Genomic DNA, 27,762 nt, shown 5'->3' on the forward strand with positions numbered 1-27,762 from the left:
AAATAATAACTATGTCTTTTTAACTGCCACAGGGTACAGTCTACTCTTAAACTATCCTGCATTTTCAAAGCTTTGAAAGGCCTATTTCAGATGAGAACCAGAGGGCATTATGATTAAAGCTGGCTCACTCTGATCTGGTGCCAAGTGCCATATTTGCCTGGAGGTGCTGATCCACCTACAGCATCTAACACATACCTAGGGCTTACTCAAAGAAGCAGAACACATCCCACTGAATCCTGTATTTGCAGTTGTGCATGCAACAATAATACCAATAGAATAGCACAGTGGAACTACATTGAGAGAAGAAATTAAAAAATTTATTTATTCAGTTGTTATTATAAACATGTACAACTTTCCTCTGTGAAAAAAAAGAAGATATTTTGAGAATTTTATAGAGAAATCTTGGAACGGAAGTCAATGGTAACCAGACTTTACTAACATTCTTCAAAAATATCTTTTTTTATATATTCTGCAGTCATACAGGTTTGGAAGAACATGAGGGAGAAGATAACAGAATTTCCATTTTTGGGTAAACCCTTTATTTACAATGCCACCAAGTGGTATATAAATCAGTGTTTTTATCTAAATATTACATTTATTTTTTTAATTATCTATTTTTATGTTGTTACTTGCACTTAATTTATAATTTCTAGTAAGTAATCCAATAGTATAATCTTCAATAATCTTTACCAGTAACTACAATGTTAGTTTACTAATTACTAGAAATAAATAATATCTACAGAACAGTTACAAGCAGAACTGGAAATAGCCTACCTCTTCTTCATAGCTAGTAGTAGTCTTAGCTAGCAGCTATTCAAAAAGCTTAAAAAGGGGCTAACTGAATAGATGCTACAGTGCTGGAATAAAATGTAGTTGTCTCGTAGTATTGCTATGCTATGACTAGTATCTAATCAATTGTCAGGCCTACTAGTGAAACTGAAAAAGGATTGGATTACTTACTATCCAATAATAAAAAAAATACTAGTAAAAACAGATATCATTTAGTTCAAAGGAATAAATGTGAACAATAGCACTTGGAAAGAAAAGAAACTAAAGAAAAAGGTAAAAAGAGAGAGAAATCAAATAAGACTAACAAATGAAAGATTAAACAACGTTTAAACTGGAAATAACTGGAACTGGTAATAATTTTTAAATTCTGCTGTTAGCAAGTCAGCAAGCAGAACATAGTTTTCTGCTTTGAAATGCAAAATAAAAAATTTGTTAACAAAATAAGAAGAATATTTTGTTTGGTAACACTTTATTTCGATAGTCCACTTTAGACATTCCACTAACAGCAAGTAACTGTGCAACTACGTCAACTAGCAGTCATTAGAGTATTAGTAGACTTAATATTTGCTAACACTTTATTTTGATGGGTCCACAACATACAACATTCTGACTATGAGAAACTTTGCAAGTATGTCAACTTATTCTACTAACCCTAAACCTACCCTACTGAGAGTTAGGAGACGTGTAGTTGCAAATTAATGACAATTAGTTGACAAGTAGTTACAAAGTAAATTATAGTTAGTAGAATGTCTAAAGTGGACTATCGAAATAAAGTGTTTTATTTTTCTGTTGTCGCCCTTCTTCCATAGCACTGTGTTTGCAGATGTGTGGACGGTGTGAACAGACACTGTGCACCAGCGCCCTCTTGGGTCAGCAGGCGTTACTGCACACTGCGGTGCGAGACGGTGCTCGGGTTCGGTGCGCCCAAATGTGTTGCTTATGAAGACTGGGTCGCTGCTTAAAGTGTGCTTCTTAGACCGCTCGACAGCTCAAAACCTCAAAAATCCCATCGAGCAGCGAAACGGCTGGCCGACAGACGCAACCAAACCCGTTGGCACCCGATGAGGGTGGAGAGGGCAGAGCTGGCGAAACTGATTGGTTTTCGATTTTAAGGAAGAGCCGCCTTATTTGACTCCGAACCTACTCAGCTTTTTCCCAGGAGAGAAAAGCAAGTTTGTGTGCGAGAACGCTGTCACCAGTGGTGGGGGGACTGGCTGGGTGGACACTGGTGCACGGAGGGGGTGGTGTTTGTTTGGTAGGGGGGGTAACAATCTGCGCGAACCTGGCCCTTTAAATTACCTCCACAATCACTGTAGACGAGGTGAGTATACAACAAGCTCTTATTTTCTTCCTTCCTTCTGGTTTGTAACCGAGCATCAGTTTGCTTTGCCGAAATGCCTGTGTTTTTCAATGCGTTTGCGTTAGGCGCTCCACCGGTGTCACGAATCCGAAACTGCTTGAATTTTCCGAGCCTTAACCGGTGGGATGGGGAGTGGGCTTCTTTTCAGTAACATTTAGTACATTGTACATTTTATATGTCTGCTTTGGGGGGAGGAAAAAACGCGAGGCCAAGATTGGCATTTGTGTGTTTGCGTGAATCACGCTTGGGCTCAAACTAAAGCTTAACAGGCGAGAAGAAGCAGCTTTCCTGCGCCTCCTGTCAACACCTTTACGCCTTATATATTATCTTATTCTGTGGCTGATATTTAAAGCGCCGGGTCATTGTGGGCTTGGACATTCTATACATCGTTTGATGGAGTCTTCAGAGCTATAAGCAGGGAGGCGTACAGAGCGTACCGTTTGTCAAAATGCCCGCATTGTCTTTCCATCAGTGTGAGCAAGGCCTACCAACAGCAACAGAGCTCTGGAGCAAAATGCTGTGCGTTATGGCAGATATGCAACTGACTGCACTTCTGCATCGCTTTGTGCTGATTTATTGTGACGATGTCATGATAAAATGTTGTTTGAATGCAGTAATACAGCTCAGGTTTTGAAAAAGCTCAAAAACTGCCAAGCACCACCAATATCATCACAGGCCTGCTTTTCCTTAATTCGTGCTGGAGTTGACTTATAGGCTTGTGCATAATTAATAGTACTTTGCTCTCTATAGGACTTTCCATCATAGATCTCGGTTCATAGTGGCTCTGCAGAATATCCTTGGGGGAAAAAAGGAACAGAAAACTCTAAGATGTTTAGATGAACGGGGGGAAAACCTTGAGAAGAACCAGACTCGATTGGGGAGCCCATCCTCCTTTGGCAAGACTGTTACAATAAATGCGGATATGCCAAAAATCATTTAGTTACTTAGTATGGGTATTAATGTTTAGTCACATTTAGATAATGTCAAGATCATGAAGAATTTATTGTCTTTGAAGTCAGTTCTTCAGATGACTTGGGAGATGAAGACTGTTGTCAGTGAAGCATCTGTAAAAATATGAAATAAAAATAAAATGTTTCTTTCAAATTTCATTAAACTAATTACATATTAGGGTATTTTAATAGTATATTATTTTATTATATGTATTTATATTATTTAGATTAATTTTATTACTATATTTGATACTATTTTCATTTATTATAGTATTAAATATAGATTTTTAGTTCATAATTTATAGTTTTTGTTAATAGAACACTACAACATGTAAATCTAGAAAGATTGAGTTTGTTGCTTGTTGTAGCCTAAAGAAAATCATCTTTTTACACTCAGCACTTCTCTTGTGGTCTGTTGTATTATAATATGCATTTTGTTATGCATGCCAAGAAGATTCATTTTTGTTGTCATAGTTCTCCTTTATAGGGAAACCTCTGAGTGGGTTTAAATAACCAGGTTCCTTCTGAACAGAAAGAGCAAGTTGACTCAGCAAATGGAGCATTTGATTTGCTCTGGTCGATGGAACATACTACATTTGGAGAGCTGATGGATCGCTTCTGTTTACCTATTATAGAAAGTGACCTCATGGTTAGCCATTATTACGGTTTTGGCAACATTACCATACTGAGCCACAGAATTCACAGTGTGCTAGTACACAGTGCTCTGGGTCTGGTTAGTTTTACTACAGAAGTCCAACCTGCCATGCCATGTCCTATTGAATTTTGGTGTACGTAATGCTGTGTACTGTATATCACATTGTCTAGTGCAGGTGCAAGTACCACCTCCCCCTCCCTCGAATATACAAAACATAACAATATAAAAGCATGTGTCCATATTGGCTTTGTTTTTATTCAACTCTCATGCTTTGTGAAAGACTACTTTGTATGTGTAATTTAGTAGTGTGTGTGTAGATAGATGGATATAGGTATGTAATTTAGCAATTTTGTAGTTTATATATATATGAATTACAATTATAAAGTATTTAAAATCAATTATCTCAAGCTAATCAGATGGCTTGAAGCGACCTATATTTTCCCCATGTGAATGCTTCCAGGGACACGAATATAATTACATCTGGACCTGCTCCTGTGCACTAATTACAGAACCGGCTCACTCCACTCACTTATTCCATAGGAACCCTAATTAAAAAATAAAGTACATACATTTTCTGTATTCAGTAACAGATGGTTGGTGAAATGCGGAAGGTGGCCACTTTGTTTTGCTTGGCTAGGATCATACTCAGAGCTCCATTGAATGAGATGAGATTAATTATTCATAGATTTTGATTTTGCCGCCTCACATCTCTCTCTCATTCTACTCTGGTTTGCCTGGTTGGAAATGTTTGTTTTGACAACATGAATAATGGTTATAGCTGTAATGCACATTATTTCACCATCTCGTGTACAACTTTGAAAGTGTATGACAAAAGTGCTGCCAGTTATGATTAGACTATAAATATGTTGGGCTATTTTATTTTTAATGCAGTGTTGCATATTTATAGGACTGATTTATTGTGAAATGATTAACTATTAATACAAAAGTCTATTAAGCTAGTATATTTTTAATGTAATATTTTTTTAAATCATAATGCCATAGTGGTGTAATAAGTCAATGATATTAAAACATTAAATGGTATTAATAGTTGCAAAGAGCAAGAGTAAAGGTTTTCAGTGACCCAAGTGAAAACAGGTTGGAATTTACAATATGTGTACACTTGCTTGGTTAAAGCCTGTCTGAGCATATTTCCATGTCATGATTAAAACAGGATAAAAACAAAACCTCACAGATGGTGGTGGGGCAGATTAATTCTGCATAGCTACTAAAAGTAGATTAAGACTGCAATAATGCTAATTCTGACCTAATCTGTATTATATCAATTATGTTAGCGGCCTTGCATCAGTACACTGCCCCCTGGTGATCACATTGATTGATTTTTCCCCCCTAACATATCACTGCCTGAGCCTTTGTGGCTTATGACATTGTTTTTATTATTATTTTTTTGATATGGTTTTCACTTGTATGTGTATGTATATTTCTATATATATCATTAAACTGCTTTGATTGTGACTTTTTTTTGGTTGATTGTTGTCACATTTAAATTGAAATATAGCTGTTATGACAATGCCTAATTTTATTCAGTGATAAAAAGTAATTTTATTATTCAGGAACCACTTAAATTAAATAAATAACACATTGCTTGAATGTTTACTTGTTCTGATAAATGATTTGTGCCTTGTGTTTGTGTGTTCTAGATAAGCGAAGTTGCCTGCAGGTCCCTGAGCCAGCTTTAGTCTCCAGCCTCTCCATCATCCAGGTAGGACAAAGACCAAATACAAGTTATACTGATCTGAATATGAATGCAGGTGTTTGTTATGTTTGTACTCAAGCTGGCAGGGAATTGTACATTCAGGCCTACAGGTTATCTGATGCGGTCTGATCACTTTTGACCACATGAGGGTGTCAAAGTAACAATATTCCTCTGATTCATGCATATACTCTCTGCAGCCTGCAATGAGCTGTATCCATAGCAACCACCCAGGTCCACAGTTCAGTTTGGTTAATAGAGACAGATGAGGCCTCCTTGTGGTTCATTGCTGATAGATAGACAGTTGATGTGTACTTGCTTGTAAATTGTGTATTGCTTGTAATCGACATGCTGTTTGCACATTTGATGAAAGATAGTGATTCGGATTCTTTGTTTAATTTGTAGTGCTGTCAAATGATTAATTGCGATTTATTGCATCAAAAAAAAAAGTTTTTATATATATATATATATATATATATATATATATATATATATAATTTTTTAATTTTTATTTTTTTATTATCATTATTTTTTTTTTTGATTGTATTATGTTAATGGTACTAGTTTTTATTTGTAGTATAGATGCATATGTAGTATTTCTAGAATTCCTTTATAGCTATTGCTATATTGATTTATTTGTTCTAGAAAAAGCCATAAAGCGAACCACCAAAGCAGGTGTACACACACACACACACACACACACTAACCACTTTATGGGAGTTTCAAATGGTCTTTTTGCTTTGGATTAACTTCTATATTGTATAAAGGTAAAAGACCTAATAGATCTGTTCTTACTACATGGAATATTTAAAATTAATATTTTTGGAATTTAAAAAATGCAGAAGTTGTCAGCATGAAATGAAAAACTGAAATACACAGTTTGCTGTATTCACATAGTGGAGCCCAAGAGTCTGAGACCTGTTTGTGAAGCACCCTTTTCTTTCATTTCAAATTTTTTCCAGGTTTAAATTAGATTTTGAATCACAATCAGGTCTCAGACTAAAAAAAAAAACAAAAAAAAAACATCTGTATATTTTATAGTTTTTACCAGACACTGAGCATGACTGAAATGTTCAATTAAGTTCATCCCACATATTGTTATGCTTAAAGAAAGAATAAAATATATAATATAGGCCTATCGGTAACACTTTATTTTAAGGTCTCATAATACAGAGTAATTACCTAATTAAGTTCTTAGTAGTAGCCGTTGTACTTACATGGAACAAAATGTGCTCAACATGTAACTAAGTTACGGAACAGCCTGTAATTAGTTTGTAATTATGTAGATGTAATAGGCAGCTACTGTTACACATATGTAACAGGCCGAGTCTGTTACACAGCTACTTGTACATTTAAGTACAATCATGATACACTTTATTGTAAGTAGCTTATGACTGTGTAATATTCTGTCATTTTAATGTAATGTATTTTAATTGTGTACTGGTGGGTTAAATCAAACTAAGTTGCAGCTGGATAAGGTGTACAGTATTAGATACACATGAAGTACACTTAAGTACAGTCTTGATACACTTTATTTTAAGTAGTTTATACCGGTGTAATATTCTTTAATTTTAATGTAATTAGAAAGGTATTACATGTGTTTAAGCTGTGTACTGGTGCCTGGTGGGTTAAATCAAACTAAGGTGCAGCTGGATAAGGTGTACAGTATAGATACACATGATGTACAATCTTGATACACTTTATTTTAAGTAGCTTATGTCTGTGTATTTACATTTATAATTACATTGTATAAAGTCTTCAACACATATGTAACAATCTTTTGGTTACATAAGTAGCTGTGTAACAGATTCGGTCTGTTACATATGTGTAACAGTAGCTGCCTATTACATTTACATAATTGCAAATTGTAAGTACAGACTGTCCCATAACTTAGTTAATGGTAAGTACATTTTGTTTCATGCAAGTACAACAGCTACTACTAAGTACTTAACTAGGTAATTACTCTGTATTATGGACACCTTAAAATAAAGTGTTACCGGCCTATCTTGGAATATCTTGGAAATCTTTGCTGTACAGTTGTGGTTATAAAGTCAAAGTTAACAACCATTTCATTTTTGTAACATGTTACTATTATATAATTACATCTAAAGAGTTCAGTAGTCATAAATAAGTGCCATACACATGCTACACCACAGAGTGGCACTATAGGACTTCACTGCAGAGGCTCTACTTTTGTTTTCCACTGTGATTCTGTCTCTAGTTACATTCTGCTCAGTCTAGACGGGACGAAACCCCTGACCAGATTCCTGCTGCCTTGCGTCAGCTGAGGGGGGGGGAAGTATGGGGTCCTGTTTGGAAAAACATGCTTCAAGGAAAACACCTTCCAATACTTCAGTCTGAATTTTGTCTGGTTTTATTTAGAGATCATTTTTGAGACAGACAGGAAATATACTGTTAGGACTGTGGTCATTTCTGTTTTTGCCATACGCTGAGTAGAAGTCTGTCAGTGAGTGATAGATAGTCATGCATGTCTTGCACTGAATTTCAGACTAAACACTAAGCTGTTGGATAATTCCATATGTAACATTACATAGCTACCATGTGACAAAATTTGCTGAAATAGCCTAACTCTTGGAGTAAATTTCAATTTTAGCACTTTAAATGCTACAAATATGAAAAAGGCAGTGCCGAAAATAGCCACAGAACGTGGTGGATTTTGTGATGTTTTGCAAGCTAAAGAAGTTTGTTATTCAACAGATGGATGTGTGGTCTGTAGTTCAATACCCCACACTTAAGTCCTTTACTCTGTCTGTGTTGTGAAAGAGCTGAACATGTTATGAAAGGCTTGGCAAGATAGAAGCTTCAAAAGTGCCCGGGTCATGATGACTATGCTATTTGTGTAGTGAGCTTTTAAAAATATGAGTCAGCAGCTCAGCTTTTTTTTCCAGTTTGCAGGAGAGTGGATGAAACATTTTGACTAACTGACATTCACATCATTTTGTATTCCTCAGGTACATGACAGGTGCTGGTAGTTGTTGCATAAACATCTGCCCTTCCACACAGAGACCGTAGATCTCTTGGGATTGTCTTGTAACAGCTTATATCACTTCCCTGAAGGTGCACGTGGCAGGATTATGTAGCAGCTTTTATAGCATGCTATATAATATGCTTATATCTAAGACGAGCGCTGGAGATGCAAGCACAAACAGCAGCTTATCCAAAAAGAATGATTCATGTGTGTGATTTTGGGCTCGGTGGCATTAAAAAAAACGTTTTTATTTTCACCACTGCCTCTTCACGAGCTCCTTGGCATTCAGAAATCCCTATTCAGCTCAACTGTTGGCCGCATTCCTCCCGCTCTTTGCTTGCTTTCGTTTTTGTCGTTGAAAGAGGAATGTCACGTGGGAGAAAGTGAGTAACGGTTGCTGATGCACTCCCTCCTTCTGCCTCTCCCTGTGCTGTGCTCGCATACTCCCCAGCATATAGATCAGTCTGCCACTCGCACCTACTTGTGCGGAGGGGGTGTGTGTGTGTGTGTGGCCCACTCTAGCTCATGATTCGCAGATGGGGGTGCAGTGCATTGCGCATTGACTACTTGCACACTGCCGCCTCCATCACTCCTCCTCCTCTTATATAGTATGTTATTCAATGCTGTTTTAGTAGGCTATATGCACATTTGCAGAGATCTTAAAGTTGCAATATTAATATTAAGATTTATATAGTGTCACTTTCAATTACTTTATTACATTTGCATTTACATTACATTCTGTGCATTAACCTAAAACGATAGTAGAGGAACATAAGCAATTTGTTACAGAGCTAACAATATTCATAAACAAATATGCTATGTAAAATAATAATAATAATAATGAATAAAATATTAAATTATATAATGATTATAACAATAACAAATATCTAATTATTATATTATTACATATACAATTATTATTATTTTTTTTTTATTATAAAACATGTATTGCTGGAAAATGTAAGAAAACACACACACACACACACACACACACAATATATAATAAGCAGTATGCTCGTATTCTGATAAAGTGTTGCAGCAAATATTTTTGGAACATAATTAAAGTATTTCCCACTTGCCCTGGTCTCTGTTTGCATTGCCATATATATTTGCATGAATGTTTAATCCTGGGTTTAAATGTTTAATCCTTGAATGTTTAAATATCTGGGCTAGACCGATGGTTAGAGGGTAGACGCATGTTTGGAATGGTTTGAATGGCAGCAAGTTCCAGTGAACTACTGAAGCGCTGCAGGAATGCTGCCTTATTTGTAATGTTGCTCTTATTGGAATTTGAATGATTCTTCATGGGAAAACTAAAGCTTATCCAGTTTTTATTTTTTTATTTAGTTTGATATGAGTTGCACACTAAATGTTAAAAGTTGATTAGATCTGGAACATAACAAACACTTCTGTTATTCTTTCCATGTTCTGGCTGATCTGATAACATAATCATTGTTCTGAGTGTCTTGTCTGATGTACTAGCAGTAAGCTACTGTCTGTCCTGCTTTCTGAACCTTTGGTACATTAATCTGCTTCAACATCAATGAACTCAAAGGTCATGAGCATTCTCTCACCTTTGCGAGTAAACCAGCTGTATAACGTGTAAGTCAGCTGATATCCAAATATAGGAACACAGGTTGTTTGTTAGTGTTTCACTGTTCATGTGAATTCTGTGCTGTTTTGCATTGTGGCTGCATGTTTCGAGCATAGAGTATGTTTGGAATTGCGCATATATATATATTATAGCTCGTTCCTCAGTATGTTTACTGTGCATGGTATGCAAAGTTTCTGTATGCATAAAATGCCTGGATGACAAAATGTGCAGTAACTCAAGCACACAGTGTGGATTACTGTATCCCCTCAGTGCAACGTTCTCAACTTAGCCTTCTATTGCTACTGTGGCAAATTAACTGAAAATGATATCAACTTATGTTTTCTTCCTTATTAGTGGAACAGGCTGTGTAGAGCTGACATTTGGAGACATTTGTATGAAAAAAGTGTAATTTAATTTTGAATAAATAAAATAACTATGGTAAATAAGCAATTTTGCTTTTATTGTATATTAAAAAGTGTGCATATATATATATATATATATATATATATATATATATATAAAATGAGTGTGTAAATATAATATTAATTTATATTAAATTTACTGTATTACATAAAATAAAAATGCATGTTAAAATTTACTGGAGAAAAGATATTAAATATTAAAATAAAAATTTCTTTACTGTTTTACTTACCTTTTTCTTTCTTTTTTTTTTTTTTTTAAATAAAAAAGCAGTATTCAGTATGTACTGTTAGCACTATAATAATTCATCCAGCACAGATGAATCTGTGACTGCAAAGCTAAGGTTAATCTACTGTGTCTTTTAGGGAAATTTCCTCAGCAGTTAGAATTTGTAATGGAGGTTAAAGGTCATAATAGATGCTCTTATGACTAGTTAAAATTCAAGCATTATTTCTCACATATGAGGTGTTTAGAATGATGCAGATGTGCTGAGGCTAGTCATGCAGTGGGAGATATTGTGTTGGCTAACCCATGACCACTGGCACCTGAGACTCAACTTTGACCCAAGTCTGACACAAGTTGACCCTTCCCATGACTAGATGGGGGATCCTGGCTGCTCTTTCCCCTCCCAGAGCACAATCACGGGAACGGGGTGCTGCAGTTGACACCTGGTTGTTTTGCCACCAACACCCAAAACACTTTTCAGTCTTACAGCCAAACACTTGAAACAACAATCTCTAATGTCTGCCTCTCTTATAGGAAATTACTAATTATGCTGCTTTTCTTTTCAATACCCTTAAAGGCTTGGCAGATATTCAGATAATAGTCTTGGTGTGGTTGGTGGACTAGGCTGTCTGCTGGGGTTGGTGATACAGTTTTCCACTTGTACTTAAGCAAGTAGGTTAAGCTCCCAGATCACTGACCTAATTTTAGGGCCTTTCCACGCTCTGTAAAAGTCCTGTCCTGCAAACCAAGGCCAAACGTTTAGAGTTCATTAACAGCTCAGGGAAAAGCAGTTTTCATGGGTTTCCGTTTGGTCTAAGGCTGCATTTTTTTCTCCTTGATATTGTGTTCTCAATTATAGAATTTGCATTTAAATTTGTTTTTTAAAATGACAGTGTGCATGCATTATTTACATTTAAAATAAAAATATTTTTGTTTAATTTCAAAGTATTATATTTCATTATTAATTTATTATTCAAATATTTCTGTTTAAATTAATTGTATTTCTAAATGATTTCATTGCTATTTTATCTTTTAAACAAGACTATCAAATTATCATGATCATTTTGTAGTTAATTTAGTTAGCAAAATATAACCATGTTGGAAAAAGGATGTGTAATTTAAGACAGACTTAGTCAGTATAATAAAAAACATTAGCATTCTTGATACCTGACCAGGCCTTTACAGGTAGTCCTGCAATAGAGGAAGAGGCTCAAAGACAGTTTCTCATTTGTTTACTTTCTTCAAGTCAAGGAAATATGTTGCATGCAAGAATTATATTGAGAATTATATTTTTTGTTTACTTATTTTTTTTACCATTTACAGGAACAGTTTTCCTTACAGCCTCCATTTCACTGCAACAGCAACAACAAAAACACTTCGCACTAAGTCACCTGTCCTGATAGCATATCTAATTGGATCATCCTAACAGCCTTTCCATTAGCAGCCTTTACATGTAAACAGACCTGTTAGCTCTATTGTGGTATAAGTCAGTTACACTCTTTTCACTGAGGGTGGCTTGTTTGGGAAAGCAGGAGTGAGGTTTGACACCTGTGCAGCTGATATCTGCAGCAGCCCTTCTCAGCAGGAGTCCAGCGGGGACCAGGTCAGAAATCCTCTGCCATGCATGTGAACTGCCTGCTTTCCTCAGTTTCACGACAGAGGTGTGAAACGCCCTGCCATATATCTCTCTAATGCCCTGCTGTTTTAGGTGACGGCAGACGCCGAGAGCAACCACAGACCGACTCTAAACATTCCGTCTCGTTCCCTCTCCCCCTTGTTCACCATTTATAAAACTGTGTGACATTAGTGAATGGTCACTTTAATAAAGCTGCCTCCACTCCTGCCATAGTAATTATCAAGATTTGTCTCCATTACAAGTCATGTGCAATTGATTGCACTTGCTTCAGTTAGAAACGTCTTTTGTTCTACCTAAGGGGAGGCATTTTAATCATTGTGTGAATTGTACTCGACTACATGACAGAAAAATTAATCAGTTACCTTTGAATGGGAACTGTGCCATTTGTTGGTCTGTATACATATGCATGAGATGGATATTTTACAGAAACAATGAACTCAGCTAATGCAATTAAAAAAAGTCTAAGTGAAGGAACACAATACATTTGTTGTATATATTAATACATTTGCATTGATATGTTGTTTGTGATTTGCTTAACTGGAGTTGCCATAACATTTAAAAGACACCATTAAACAATTATTATTTAAAATATTCTTCCTTTATGTTGATTCTACAGTAATTTTGCCATTCAATAGCATTTTTCGTTTTATAAAAATTTCAATGTTAGGTGCAATCTGTGCACATCAGGGTTAGTTTAGTATTATATACCATATTTTCTGGAATAAATTAAATATGGAATATGTTTTATTTTTTCGCTTAAAATGCAATTTTGAGCAGCAAACCTGATGAGTTAAGAATACGCAAAACATTTGAGGGAACGTATTGCCTCAAAACATTTGAGTAAACAAATTCAATTTTTTTTTTAGTTAGTAGAGCTTAAACTTTTTATGACAAGTGGGGCGGGGCTAAGAGCAATGAGAGCCGAGCCAAGCCTCGTGATCCCACCCCACTCATCACAATGATAATTATATACTATACAACTTGTTTCCATTAAAAACACATTCATTCAGATCTTTATAGTTAAGTGCTAATTAGCAACTGCACACTGGCACATGCTGATGTAGTTATCTAAAAGACCCACAACACTTGCATGTAAAAAGTCAAACAACATGCAGTATATACAGTTTTTAGGTTTTGCTGTCCATCCTCAACCTAAGCACAGGCTCTGCTCTTCACCACAACGGTAACACTACAAAACCAACATAACAGAAACCTATGTAAAGCCTAACATAACACAACATACTTACTAACTTATACTTGTACTAACTTATGTCTCTCTCTGTTAATTTTGTGCAAAACCTTACAAAATAACACTTAATTCCTACATTTATTTTCCTTGTTGTCTGATGCAAAGCATGCTGGGAACTAGAAAACACAATCATTTTAAATTCACCTTACTACAACAACATTTTGAGTTTACATAACTTATTTCAATTAAGGCCAATGAACTTTCATTATTATTTGAGTGAAATTAACTCGGTAATTAATTTCACTGTTGGGGTTTAAAGTGTGGTGCTACTCCTCCTTTTGATTAATTCGATTGATTCACCTCCCTATATAAAATATGTAAAAATGCATTTGAAGACCCACCATTTGTTCTGTTCACTCGTGGTTTGTGGGCTCTACTGACATTGGATTGGCCTCAACTGTTTCTAAATGAATTTCTCTTCATATAGCTTGCATAATAATCATAGGTGCTTAAATCCCCAGTGCATGTTTACATTAGCAGAACACTTTCCATCAGTAGCTTCATTGCAGCTTTTCATTGCTACGAGTGGGTCAAAATGCACTAAGGTTTATTTGTTTGTTCTCTCGTAACCATGTCGTAATCATTGGAGAGGTCTGTATTTATATTTGAAGAAAGAATGCAGCACATCAGTTGAACTGCCTGTTGAACCATGCTTATATCTCTTGTTTGTGTATATAGAGCTTGGAGGAGATGCGTATAATGTGCGTCATGGGGTGCAGATTCAAGTAAAGCAGTATAGCGGTTGGCAGAGGCGGGTGTCAGCAGAACTTTGGCACTTGGCAGATGTCACAGAGGTTGCACAGAGGTCATGTAGTGCGCTGTTTGGAGAGATAGACGAGCTCTGTAGCACTGCGCAACAGCAAGCTGTCACTTCCTGCAGATAGAATATCAGATTTAGAAGAAAGAGGAAGAGTTTCCCAATAAGAATGCAAGACTCTGATCGAAGATCACTGGCCTTTCTTGTAGCCATGAACAGTTTGGATAGTCATTCTAAATTATACTAAGCCATTTGCATGTGTTCTGCAACACTTTATCTTAGGTATGCACAATATGTCTGTGCCATAAGCGGTTATTGGTCATAATTATGGATTTATTTTATCAGTAGTTACTGGACATATTTCAGTATTTTTTATTTCTGTGCGTGCTAATTACCCCCAGTGTTATTTTAGTATTATATGTACTATTATAGTTTTCTTGTGCAATTTTTATTCTTTTTATATTCCTGTATAGCGTTATTTTTTATTTCTGTTTTAGAAATTTTAGTGGTTTTTTCTCATTAGCTTTACTTCTAATATTTAATTTATTTCAGCTTTATTTCAATTACTTTTTTTTTATATAACAATAACAACATTGATTACCTTTGCTGTCATCTAACGCTCACTTAAATTGAATTTTTAAATTTTATAATGAAATGTATATCCATTTTCATACTTTACACAATGTATGATGCCTAAATTCACTTGTAATATTTAAAACAATCTATTTTAGTTTTTAACGTTTTGATGTTAATTTATTTAGACAAATAGTATATAGTTAATATCTGCCATTTATCAGTTATTGACCATAACATGAAAATATTTATCGACTTATCAGTATCGGACAATTTTAATACTGGTGCATTGCTAATTTTTTCTACTCCGTATTGAAGACTAATGCAAAATCGGTTTCCCATGTCATTGCAAAGGAATTTTGATTTTAGAAAAATATTTATGTGCACAAATAAATGATTTATAAATTAAAAACGGCAGTATTTCATAAAATACTAAAGTTGTCCATTTTGATTTCATGGTGACTTTAAGCTAGAAGTGGACGGTGCTGTACTTTTATCAGGGAGCAAAAGAGGGAAGACATGCGCAGTGCTCTTGCATCACTGGCTGCCTTGACAAGACATGTCTCGCGTCATCTCAAATATCTCCCAACCTCCACGCATGTACATTCCCACAAGGACAGAACCAACCACAGTGTCCCATCTCAGACTCTTCCAGTCCAAACGCAATGTCTCTGTAGCTGGCACAGCTCTGAATGAGATTGTGGAAAACATGGCTAATATTTCCACCACACGTCTTCATTCTCCACAGCTCAAAATGATACATGTGGAACGTTTGATCAACATGCTGCAGACTTTCCAGTGAAAACGGCTGCTCACTCCAAAGAGCAGAAAAACAGACAGAATGCTATATTAGGAAATAGACGCATCGGCTCAGAATCCCCAAGATAAGTGCCACTCATACTTACTGGAAGCTGTGTCGCACCCCTTAGGAGTTCCCCATTTCCGTCTATTCAGCTTCCTTTGACCTTATATGGTAGCGGCCCGGGGGAGGAAGTCTGTTATTGTGAAAGAGGCCTCTTAGTCACCTTCTCTGCTCTGCCTTGTATGCTTGTTTACTGCCTGATCACAATGGTTAATTGCCAAGCACCTGGCTCTGATTCTCGCCTCAAAGGCCTTGTTTGTGTCCAATGTGCACGCACATAATGCTGGAACCACATGTTTGTGTGAGTGACCCGGTGAGTGAACCAAATCTCCCGCTTCTAGACTCTCTCAATCACAAAGGATCTGACCGACTTACGTTCTCCTGGAGCTTAGTGAATCGTGAAAAGGCTGTTGATTTGTGCCGTCTCGTAAATACTCAGTTCTCAGAATAGGAAGGGGGCAATACGCAGCGGTTAGTTTTTATTTTTTGTTTGTTCCACTACATGATGTTTATCAGCTCATGCGCCTTCCTGAGTCACGCAGAGATCTAGATCTGGTTTTCTGGCAGCATAAATGTTTTGTCATTGCAGAAAAAACTGTTTCCGTTTTCTTTCCATCAATGACTAAAGAAAAGTCACCTATGTAGTAGATCCGGAGAGGGTATGGCTCTCCCTCTCCCACGCTCTTTTGTGTTTTGACTAGATACACTTCCTGACCTCATCCTCCTGTCACATTCATTCTAGGCTTTGTAGGGGCAAGGTTATCATTCATTTTTCCTCCTGCCCACCTTTTTAACCTCGCCCCAGCTTCTTTGCAGAGTGTGCAAAATTGGTGCCTCCTCCCAAGGCAGTAGGGACACGTTTCTTTGCTTTTCTGGCTTTGTCTGTCAGCGGGGGTGCTGTGCATTTTTAACCTTGCCCTTATTTTCAGTATCTGTTGCTGATAGAGTCAACCTTTTATTTTAAAGTGTCACAGTGGTTGTCGGTTTGCATGCCTTTGCATACAAGTTCCGTTGCAGATTGTAAATACTATAAAAAAGCACAATGCATATGTTGGTTGGTTGGTTTTTCAAATGTATGCTCTTGCTCTTTTATTTCTGTTTATTTCCATTGAATTTCAGCTGATCTAATAAAATGTGCAGGTTTTTTAAATTATTGTTTACGATATTTTTACACATTGTTTTTTATTGGAAATGTTTAAAGTTCTGAAAAATGCATTAAATTAAAATCCATTAAATAAAATTACGATGTTATGTTAAATTAAACTTCAAGCTAAGAATTTTAAGTTGTGATGAGTTTCATTGTCCTTTTAATATTAGATTATTATTCTTTTTTTTTTTTTACATTGAATGCATTAAAATACATTAAATGTATAGTATCATTCAAAATGTTTGGGGACAGTAAGATTATTAGTAAGAAAATAAAGAAAATTAATAGGCTAAATCTTTTTTCTGTCCTCTCAGCAAGGACAGAATAAATTAATTAAGGATTATAATATTATAAGGAGTATAATATTATAAAAGAGTTTAGCTTCAAACATTCTTCCGAAATTTCTATTCATCAAAGATTCTTCATAATAAACAGATTATTAAGAGCACCAAATCAGCATGCTAGAATTTCTGAAGGATCATGTGACATTGAAGACTGGATTAATGGCTGCTGAAAATTCAGCTTTGCCATCACAATAATAAATTACATTTTAAAATGCATTAAATTAAATTAAATTTAAGTTGTAATAATATTTTACAATATTGCATAATATTATTTATATTTCTTACTCTATTTTGGATCAAATAAATGCTTACTTAGTGAGCATAAGAGACCAAACCCAAAATTTTGAATGTAACATTAAAATGTAAAGTACACATACTGTATATGACTTTGTACATCAGACATTTGTACAGATACAGACTATTATTTTAATGGCTTTGCAAATGCAATGTAAGCAAGCATCATATAAAGTGAAAGTGAAGTGACATACTGCCAAGTATGGTGACCCATACTCGGAATTCGTGCTCTGCATTTAACCCATCCATCGTGCACACACACAGCAGTGAACACACACACACCGTGAACACACACCCGGAGCAGTGGGCAGCCATTTATGCTGCGGCGGGGGGGTTCGGTGCCTTGCTCAAGGGCACCTCAGTCGTGGTATTGAGGGTGAAGAGAGCGCTGGACATTCACTCCCCCCACCTACAATCCCTGCCGGCCCGAGACTCGAACCCGCAACCTTTGGATTACGAGTCCGATAAACAGTCATTTTTTTTGCTTTCTGTACAACAAGGAGCTCTAAAAAAGTAGAAGATCCCTGTTTTATAGTGTGTTACATGTTGCATTAGTATCCCAATAAGAGTATCTATGGCTTACATGTGTTGTGAAACCAGGATTTGTGGTCAAAATAGCTTCATGTAACATTCAACATTAATTGCAAAGGCAGCATTCCTACAATTCCTCCGACTGTAAACAAAAGCTTAATGAATTCCTTAGTGTAATTTTTCACTCAATGATCATTTAAAGGTATTATCATAAAGTGGCTTGACTTGAGCTATTCAGATCTTCTCAAATCCCTCTTTTGTCTGCCTTTTTGTTAAACCAGTTTTGACTGGGTGGTGTAGGTACCACGGAGTGATGCACACACCGGCAATGGCAGCTCCACCTGTCTGATCAAACGTTTCGATGGGGTGTTGGCGACGTTGTGCCGGTCCCTAACCTCAAGAGTTCAAAATCATCATCACCATCATCATAATTAAACTGTAAGCTCACTATATTGATGCTAGGGACCTTTTTGTAAAGAAAACAGTCACATAATGCTCATTTTTATTAGGTCTTTGTGTTTTTGCTGCATGCTGCATGTGTCTGCCAGAACTCTATCCGTAATGGTTCTGCAGGGAACACATTGTATAAGCCTGTCCAAACAATTTCCACCCACTTCAGTCATTTGTCCCTCTGTCTTTTTTTTTCTGTCTGCCTGGTCATGAGTCTGTCTGTCTCGGTGTCTCTCTACACATCCGTCTGTTCCCCCACTGGTCACACCCTCACACAGTGACAGAGGCACTCGAACGCTCTGTGACCCCTCTGTGCACATGCATGCTGACGTGAGCAAACACTTTGTCACATGATCTCAGCTGGGAGATGAAAAATCCCATTCATTTCCTTTCGTTTTCCTGCCATGCCCTTCACCCCCCCCTTTGAGTGTGCTGCTTTTCTGGAAAGTCCTGTAAGTGGAAGAAAACACTTCTGGCATTTCGGTGGCCAGCTGATCAAGTTTGTAGGTGTTTTCAGTTTCTGATTCTTGTAAGACGCTCTGCAGCAGCTGACTGAGCCTGTGAGGAACAGGGAAGGGTGGAGAATGTAGTCATGTTGATCATTTGGAGTCACAGTGGTGCACCATAGCAACTCTGTGAACTTATAATGAACTCATAAATTAAAAAAATAATGAATGTTTTGCACACTCTCTGTCTGCATTTGGATTGAAAAACAAGACAGTCATGCCTTAAACTCACGCTACTGGTTGTGCTAATGTTGCTGCTTCAAAATGGACACAATGCTAAGACAAACAGAGCAGTGTTTTGATGTTGCTACTTTTTCTTAGTAGAGGTGTGCAAATATACTTACTTTCAACTTTGACTAGTTTGCTGTTAGCTGGCTTTTATGACTTGTGTTTGCATTGAGGCAAATCTGTATGCTAGCATACTCCAGAACGTTGACAGAATTCGCTTCTAAAATTCAGTCTTTTTCTGAAAACTGCCCAAAAATATTGATGTAACTGCCGCTTACTGGCTTAAAAAAAAATAAAAATTAATAACCGGTTCTGCGCAAACTTCTCTTTCAATGGTCTTTGGGTTAGCAAGATTTTATTTTAACAAATTAATACTTGTATTCACCAAGGATGCATTAAACTAATTAATTGTGATAGTAAGGATATTTATAATGGTACAAAAGTGTTCTATTTTCAAATTGATCATTTTTTTTTTACTTTCTATTCATCAGCGAATCAGGAAAAATTGTATTACGGTTGCCACAAAAATATTAAGCTGCACAACAGCTTTCAACATGCTAATAATAAGAAATGTTGCACAATGATTTGTAAAAAAAATCATGTGACACTGAAGACTGGAATAATGTCTTCTAAAGGAATTCTAAATTCTGCCATCATAACAATAAATCACTTTTACACATGGCATAGTTATTTTAGATTGTAATAATATTTCACACCGTTACTGATTTTAATGTATTTTTGATCAAATAAATGCAGCCTTGGAACTTTTTTCAAAAACATTATACCGAGCCCACATTTTTAAAAAATAGTGTGTGTTACATAACATCAAAAATTAAAATAGCCATCAGCTTTAATTTAGAAATGACCAGTGTTTACTGCTGCTCATGAATTTGATTGCTTTTTTTCTACCAAACTATTTAAGCATTATTTTAACAACTTAAACGAAGTACATCAAGGCCTATTAGAAATAATGAAGCAGCTGTTATTTTCACAAGCACAAATTCCAATGACCTAAATAATCACCAGAGTCAAATTTCATTGGAAATTGCTTTATGAGATGATCTTTCCTGGCCAGGCTCGATGGGCCGTTGATCAGTTCTTGTTGATGGCCAGAACACACTCTATTTTCCTCTCTCGCCCCCCCTCTTTTCCTCCCTCGCGCTCCTTGTTTAGAACAATCATATACGGTATTCCCGCCGAGAGCTCAAAGAGCAGGAATGTAGGAAGCATCTGGAGCCTACTGTGCGAGCCGGCACGTTGCCACCAGGTGTCCGTTAGAGGCAGGAGCTTTTTGATTTAATGCTGGCGCTTGATTGGAAAGCTGGCAGGAACTGCCGCCTCACTTTGAACTTAAGAAAAAAAAAAAAGTCTGCCTGCAAAGCCACACATATCAGAGCAGACTGTGACCAAACAGCATGATGCATACTTCACATTCTCACTTGACCACTGTTTACATGCTGCATCCTGAAATTATCAATGCCTTTTAGATGCTTCAGAGACCTACCAAAGCAGTCAAAAGTAAAAAAAATAAAAAAAGGCTTGGGAAGAATGTTTGACTGTTGTATGGTCTGTTAGTCGCATTTACTGGTAGCACATCGAGTTCAGTTTCTTAACACATTACATATCGCGAACAATGAACAACATGTTTTGCAGCATTTATTAAAGTTAGTTTATGCTAACAAATAAAGACTCATCTATTCGCTGTAAATTTTAGGTAGCTTTTAATTATTGGTGAATATGCAAAAGCTCAATGTGGCTTAAAATAGAGCACAGAGACTCAAGGGTGGGGTGCAGTTTTCCAGTACCCCCTTCCTCCTCCTCTTCCTCACTGGATCAGAATACCACAGAGTGGAGAAAGAGACGCCTGTTTTGGAGACTCTCCTTGGCGCTGCAGACCGCACAGTTATGTGAAGGAGCAGGGTGTGATTGCACGTGAATCTGGTTCCAGCTCAGAGAGAGACAATGAGGAGTGTGTGTGTGTGCAAGTCATGGAGAAGGGTTAATAATCCTCATTGACTCTGATGAGAAAATAAAGATCCAGAGGGAGTTCAGCGCACTCAGTGGTGCCTTGTGACACGATCTAAACTTCTCTGATTTTTGAATCCTCTTTTTGTAGAGTAAGCATGTTGAAAAATGTTCATAAATGCACATCTGTGAGCAAACAAGCCCTTGTGAAAAATTATACTTTAGCATACTTTTAAAAAAGAGTATGTATTCTATAAATAATATGCTTTAAGAGAATACTGTTTTCAGACTCCTAATTGCACGTTAATTGCAATTGAATTAAAATATGTTAAAGTTATATTTATATTAAATGAGGGATTTTGACCCACTTAAGTCAGACTTTTTTATATGTAGGCTTATTTTTGCTTAATCGCCTTTGAAATATGATTAAAGTGTACTGCCGAATGTCCTGAAAACATTTATAGTAAGCTCACATTTCTTTTGAAACTTATACTTTCTATTTAAATATATTTGAAATATAATTACATATTTGTAATGATGAAATTGCAATTAAGTATTTTTAATATATAAACTTGCAATATATTATTAATTTAAATAATTATGTATATAATAATTTAGGTGCAATATAAAAAACACAGAGAACAAACTCTCTTTTTTGTAGAGAAGATAAGGAAAATCAGGCAAAATATCAGGCCTGCTATTTATGATCCCGCTGTTCATTCAAATGACAGTGCTACCTTTAGCCAGTTCAGTTCTGTTTCCTTTTCTTTCCTACATGAGATTGTTAATCAGCTAAAGCCATCTGGGTCTCCTTGTGATGTCATCTCTCCTCATCTTTTTAAAGAAGTTTTTGATGTGATTGGCCCTGTTTTTCTAGTTTTTATTAATAAGTGTCTAGAATCAGGAATTGTACCTGACTGTTTAAAGCATGCAATTGTTAAAACGTCTTTTAAAAAGTCCTAATTTGGATCCAACAGTTTTATCTAACTTTAGGCCCATCTCTAATATTTCTTGTTTATCTATAATTTTGGAGAAAGTTGTTTTTCACCAGCTGCAGAGATTTTTGAATGACAATAAGATTTTTTGATGTTTTCCAATCAGGTTTTAGAAAGTTTCACTCTACAGAGACAGCACTTGTAAAAGTTTTAAATGATGTTTTAATGACCACTGATTCAGGTGACTCTGTTGTACTGGTACTATTAGATCTAAGTGCGGCATTTTATATAGTTGACCATGAGGTCTTGCTTGCTCAGCTAGAGCAAGTTGTGGGCATTAGAGGAACTGCATTAAGTTGGTTTCAGTCATATTCTAAAAATAGATTCTCAGTCAATGTTGGACAATATTATTCTCGGGGGCGGTCCCCCTGACTTGTGGGGTCCCCCAAGGCTCTATTTTGGCCCCTTTATTGTCTTCTATATATATATATATATATATATATATGCTTCCTTTAGCCTGTACTATCTGATTGTACTATCACTGCTATGCAGACGATACTCAACTTTATTTGCCCCTGAAGCACAAAAATGCTGTAGACTCCCTCTGTGTCTGTCTTTCCGATGTCAAAGCATGGATGTCTTTGAATTTTTTAAATCTAAATGAGAGTAAAACTGAGGTCATTGTGTTTGGCTCTTCCGAAGTCCCAAACATTTCTCATGTCAATTTTGGTGTTCTATCTCCTTCAGTTAAATCAGGTGTAAAAAACTTGGGTGTCTTTTTTGATAGTGCACTTAAATTTGATTTGTCAAAAAATTTAGTTGTCAAATCAAGTTTTTTATCAGTTAAGAACGTTGGCTAAAGTGAAGACTTTGAAGCGGCAATTCATGCTTTTATTTCTTCTAGAATTGATTATTGTAATTCCCTGTATCTGGGAATAAACAGTTCTTCAATATCTAGATTACAAATGGTCCAAAATGCGGCTGCATGTCCAGTGTTCGTAAATACGAACATATTACTCCTGTGTTAATTACATTGGCTCCCAGTACGCTTTAGAATTGATTTTAAAGTGCTTTTTCTTGTTTTTAAATGTTTAAATGGCCTCGCCCCCCCTTACCTCTCTGACTTGTGTGAATATCATCCGGAAAGAACTCTTAGGTCTACCAACCAGAGTTTGTTGACTGTTCCAAAGTCAAAATTAAAATCTAGGGGTGATCGAGCTTTTGCTATAACCTAAACTTTGGAACACATTACCAATCCATATTAGAACTGCACCAACATTACATATTTTAAATCAAAGTTAAAAACGCATCTCTTCACTATAGCCTATGAGTTGTGATGTTGTTTGTTGTCTGATGGTTTGCTTGGTTTGTTTTACAACATTATACAGCACATTGGTCAACTGTAGTTGTTTTTAATTGTGCTTTATAAATGAATTAAGACTTGAGACTACTCGTAAATATGCAAATGTTTCATTTGCAAACTCCACTTAATAGGTTAAGAAACATAATCATGAAAGTGAATTATCTTTAATTACAATTAAGATGCCTTTATTTCATTAATATTGGATCCTCTGTGTACAACTTTTTAAATATACTATACTAGATTTTAATATACTGGATTTGAAGTGCAATATAAATGCACTAGAATTCAGTTAAGAACACTTCTTTTTCACAACATGTGAAGTCAAATCTTGATAATGTGATTGGACATGCATTTCTTCCTTCAAATACTTGATTATACAGATGAGATGAAGACTGCATGGACTATGCACAAAACCTGCTGTAGCTTGATAATAACTGCACATGTAAACACACTTTCTGTAATGCACCACCTTGTTTTAATCTCCACTGGTGCAGTATTAAAATTTGTTGCAATGTAGGCTGTTTGTTAGCGGTAAAAGTATAATACTTGATTGACCTTTTCAAGCACACTTCTAGTGTCAAACTGCAAAAATCAGTTGCAAAATTCTTGTTTAGACCCAAATACACCACCAGCTACATGTCTCACTTTTGTGCATGTAAAACCTAGTGCTTTTCAGTAGATGAGATTAAAACATAGCAGCCTACATGGAGCCTATACTTGGTACACTACACACTATGGCTCTATCCAAATTTTGCAGTTTTCCTGTGAGGGTTTTCTTTTTTTTAAAAAAAAGGAAGATGTGGTTGGAAAAAACTGTGCAGAGAGACATCGTCCTTTATGAGACCTGTTACATTTGAATGAATATGCCAATGTATTCTAGAGTGCTGCAATTATGTATGCAGGGCTGCTGTGCCCCATTTCCTGGAATGCAGCACACGGAGCCGTGAAAGAGACTGTGTTTGCTGTGAGAAGACAAAGCCCAGGCACTAAGCAACATATGTTTAGAACTACGGCCCCGTCTAGGAACGTCCTGGAATGCCAGGGGTGCCGCGCTGGTTTGAGAGAGCGCGCGTGCGGAGCAAAGTGAGGGGGGCGTACAAGGAGCGTGTTTGTCTCCGGAAAGAACCAAACCTTTCACTGCCTCCAGTGTTTCCTGCGTTTCTGCGGTTAGTTTGATAGTCACCTCTCTGTGGGTGTGCTGATATTAAAATTTACTGGGTGTTGCTAAGTGGTTCTTAAAATGACCTTTTGGAGGATGCAGCTGTATGAAAGACTTGTGTTGAGCAAATATCCTGACATAAGCATGGTCAAAACAGTTTATGCTATGAAGCTATTAAAGTAAAGGAATCACCTTCATGTTGTTCCAAACCAGTATGACTTTCATTTTTCTGTTCAACGCAAAAGATCATATTTTTTAAAAATGTCCTTACAATGAAAGTTAGTGGGATCCAGTGTTTTGGACCCCAACGTTGAAAAACATTCTTCAAAATCACAATGGCAGTGATCTCAGTGTTATTTTGTTACCCATTTTTATTTTATGGGTGTGTGCCTGTCTGTCCCCACACATTTTGTTTGTAAGAACAACACTTGGTCCTAAAACAAGGAGGGAGAAGATTAGCCACTGCGTTTAGCCTCAGAGGACAGACGCACCTGTTTTCAGTTGTACTGTTATTCTGATTGATGAGTCCCCTGAACTGGGTGGTCTGGACTGATGTTGCTGGGTAGTTGTGTGGTCGAAGCTGTCAGAAAGATATCTTGATTTACATGTATATTAGTTATATAACTAAACTATTCTGGAGGCCTGACTTTCTCAAGTTATCAGACATGACTGTAATTTAAAGGGATCTTTCACCCAAGAATAAAAATTCAGTTGTCAGTCAGTCAACCTGTATGACTTCTGCTCAACACAAAAGAATGTTTTAACTGTTTTTGTCCATATATTGAAAGTCAGTGAGATTCAAAATGTTACAATTTCTCATACCAGAAAATTGGCAGAACTGATTTATCAGCATTTTTGAAAAAGTCTTGTTCATACAGGAGCTCTAAATGGTAATTTGCCAGTAAAGACAGTATGTGTGAAAGCGGCTAATGTCCTCTAAAAGTGTGTAGTGAGTTTGAAAACACCTCAAGAAGTATTTGATCTCATTTATCTCGTATACTTTGTCTATACGTAATACTGTATATGCTTTCAATTCTGCTTCTGTTTTAATCTTGCTGCATTTTTCTTTTGTTGTAGAATTTTCTCCTTTTACTTGGCACGATAACCGATGGCAGAGAATGTCGACAACTAACAACATAGCCCAAGCCAGGAAGTTGGTGGAGCAGCTGAGGATCGAGGCAGGCTTCGAACGCATTAAGGTTCACAAGAATTCATTATTCTGTGTAACATGCTCTCTATCAAGCAATGGCTTTTTTCCTTTTAAATAAGATGGAGGCGTGGTGGTTGTATGAGAAAAAATACATTAAAAAAATTTAACAAAAAATGGCAGCTGTGTTTGTCAGAACATCAGAACACTATGACGTTATTACAAGGTGCCTGTTTGTTTTACACCTTACATCCGTATAGTTCTTTAAGTGATATAATGTTGCTATGACTATGAACTTGAACTACTAAAATCTACCTTTTACCTTTAAAATGAACCACCGTAATAATAAAAGTGGCACAATAGAAAGCCATATGATGAATCAGAGTTCATCTTAAGTGCCCTGTCAATAAATCATGACTAATATTCATTGACTATTCACAGGGTCATACACGATTCACCAGGGTAACACACGTCACCAAAATCATGCAATAAACATTAACTAAATAAGAGAACATGTAACACAAAACAGCCTAATGTACATTACTTAAACATATTGCATAAAATATGAATGAAATTTCACTATAAATATTATTGTGATATTGTCAAATTAGTTTTTTTTTTTTAAGTGTTTTGCAGTACAGTTACACATAATGAAATGTTAAACCATTTACAATTTTTCATTGTGTATGGCAGGGGTAGGCGACGGCGGTCCTGGAGTGCTGCTGTCCTGTAGAGTTTAGCTCCAACCCTAATCAAACACACCTGAACAAGCTAATCAAGGTCTTCAGAATTACCAGGGCTACAGACAGGTGAGTTTTTTTTTTCAGGGTTGGAGCTAAACTCTGCAGGACATCGGCACTCCAGGACCAACGTTGCCTACCCCTGGTGTATGGTAACCAATTAACCATTTCTCGCTCTTCCTCTCTATTTTTTTTCCTCCTAGGTGTCTAAGGCTGCTGCAGACCTCATGAGTTACTGTGAGCAGCATGCCCGCAGTGACCCTCTGCTGGTGGGGGTTCCCACCTCAGAGAATCCTTTCAAAGACAAGAAGCCTTGCATCATTCTATAGCTACTCTGTCTAGGCCAGCTCTCCCAGTCCCACTTTAACCGCTGCCCATCCCCAGTCAATGGGAAATTCAGTCCAACACTTCTTTTTACCTGGGATCCACAGTATTTTCCAGAAAATAAATGCCACACTCTCTCGGTAAAAACAAAAATGGGCAGTATCTGAATACCTAGCGTCATGTAGCCTGGCGTTGAGTGAATCTATATGAATGAATCTACACAGCACGCCTGTCTAAATTCATGCATATAGACATACTTAACAGGAGGTGGTAGATTTCAAATTTCAACAAACTATTTCAAAAGATTACACAGAGACTGAGAGATACTCCAGCATGTTTTTCAGTGCAGTGGCTGACCTTGTTACCATAGGTGATGGTGGAGAGTAGAGGAAGACAGTCACGATAATGCCGACTGACTAGCTCAGTCGGCCCAGTCACACTGTGGTAAACGCTTGTTCAGTATTAACCCTGCATTGTTACATCGAATCTGCAAGCTAAAGGTTCATTTTAGATTTGTATGGCCAAAATTGAATCCAGGTATGCTTACCTTTATCAAAACAGAACATTTCATGTTTTAAAAAGGGATTCAAGACATTAACCAGAGTTGCCAATATTTTTACTTTTTTCTCTCTCTCTTCTCAGTCGTTTGTGAGCTGTAGTTTTTCTTTTCATCGATTTAAAAAAAAAAAAAAAAAACTCATTAGGCTTAATGCTTTGTTTTTTTTCTAGTGTTTATACTATATTTCAGAATCCTCAAACACTTAAGTTATAAAGGAATAATTTTATATAATAGAAAATATTTACCTAATAATATCCTTCCCAGTCCCCTCCTTAAGTGCAGTTCGGTATAAAACAAAAT

General features: G+C 36.5%; 1 protein-coding gene across 2 annotated transcripts; it reads left to right on the forward strand.

The window, feature by feature from the left end:
* The first annotated feature begins 1,683 nt into the window (after positions 1–1,683).
* LOC306846488 (guanine nucleotide-binding protein G(I)/G(S)/G(O) subunit gamma-7) lies at positions 1,684–27,581 on the forward strand. 2 transcript variants are annotated; one of them, XM_079379919.1, is made up of 5 exons: positions 1,684–2,110; positions 5,413–5,474; positions 18,368–18,524; positions 25,770–25,891; positions 26,783–27,581. In XM_079379919.1, exons 4-5 carry the CDS (start codon positions 25,811–25,813, stop codon positions 26,906–26,908), a joined length of 207 nt encoding a protein of 68 aa, XP_079236045.1. In that variant the 5' UTR covers positions 1,684–2,110; positions 5,413–5,474; positions 18,368–18,524; positions 25,770–25,810; the 3' UTR covers positions 26,909–27,581. The 2 variants fall into 2 exon arrangements, with proteins under 2 accessions (XP_079236045.1, XP_079236044.1); XM_079379918.1 differs by lacking the exon at positions 18,368–18,524 and having other exon boundaries at positions 1,987–2,110.
* Positions 27,582–27,762: the final 181 nt, after the last annotated feature.

The sequence above is a fragment of the Barbus barbus genome, assembly GCF_936440315.1.
Source record: "Barbus barbus genome assembly, chromosome: 26".
Lineage (NCBI taxonomy): Eukaryota > Metazoa > Chordata > Actinopteri > Cypriniformes > Cyprinidae > Barbus > Barbus barbus.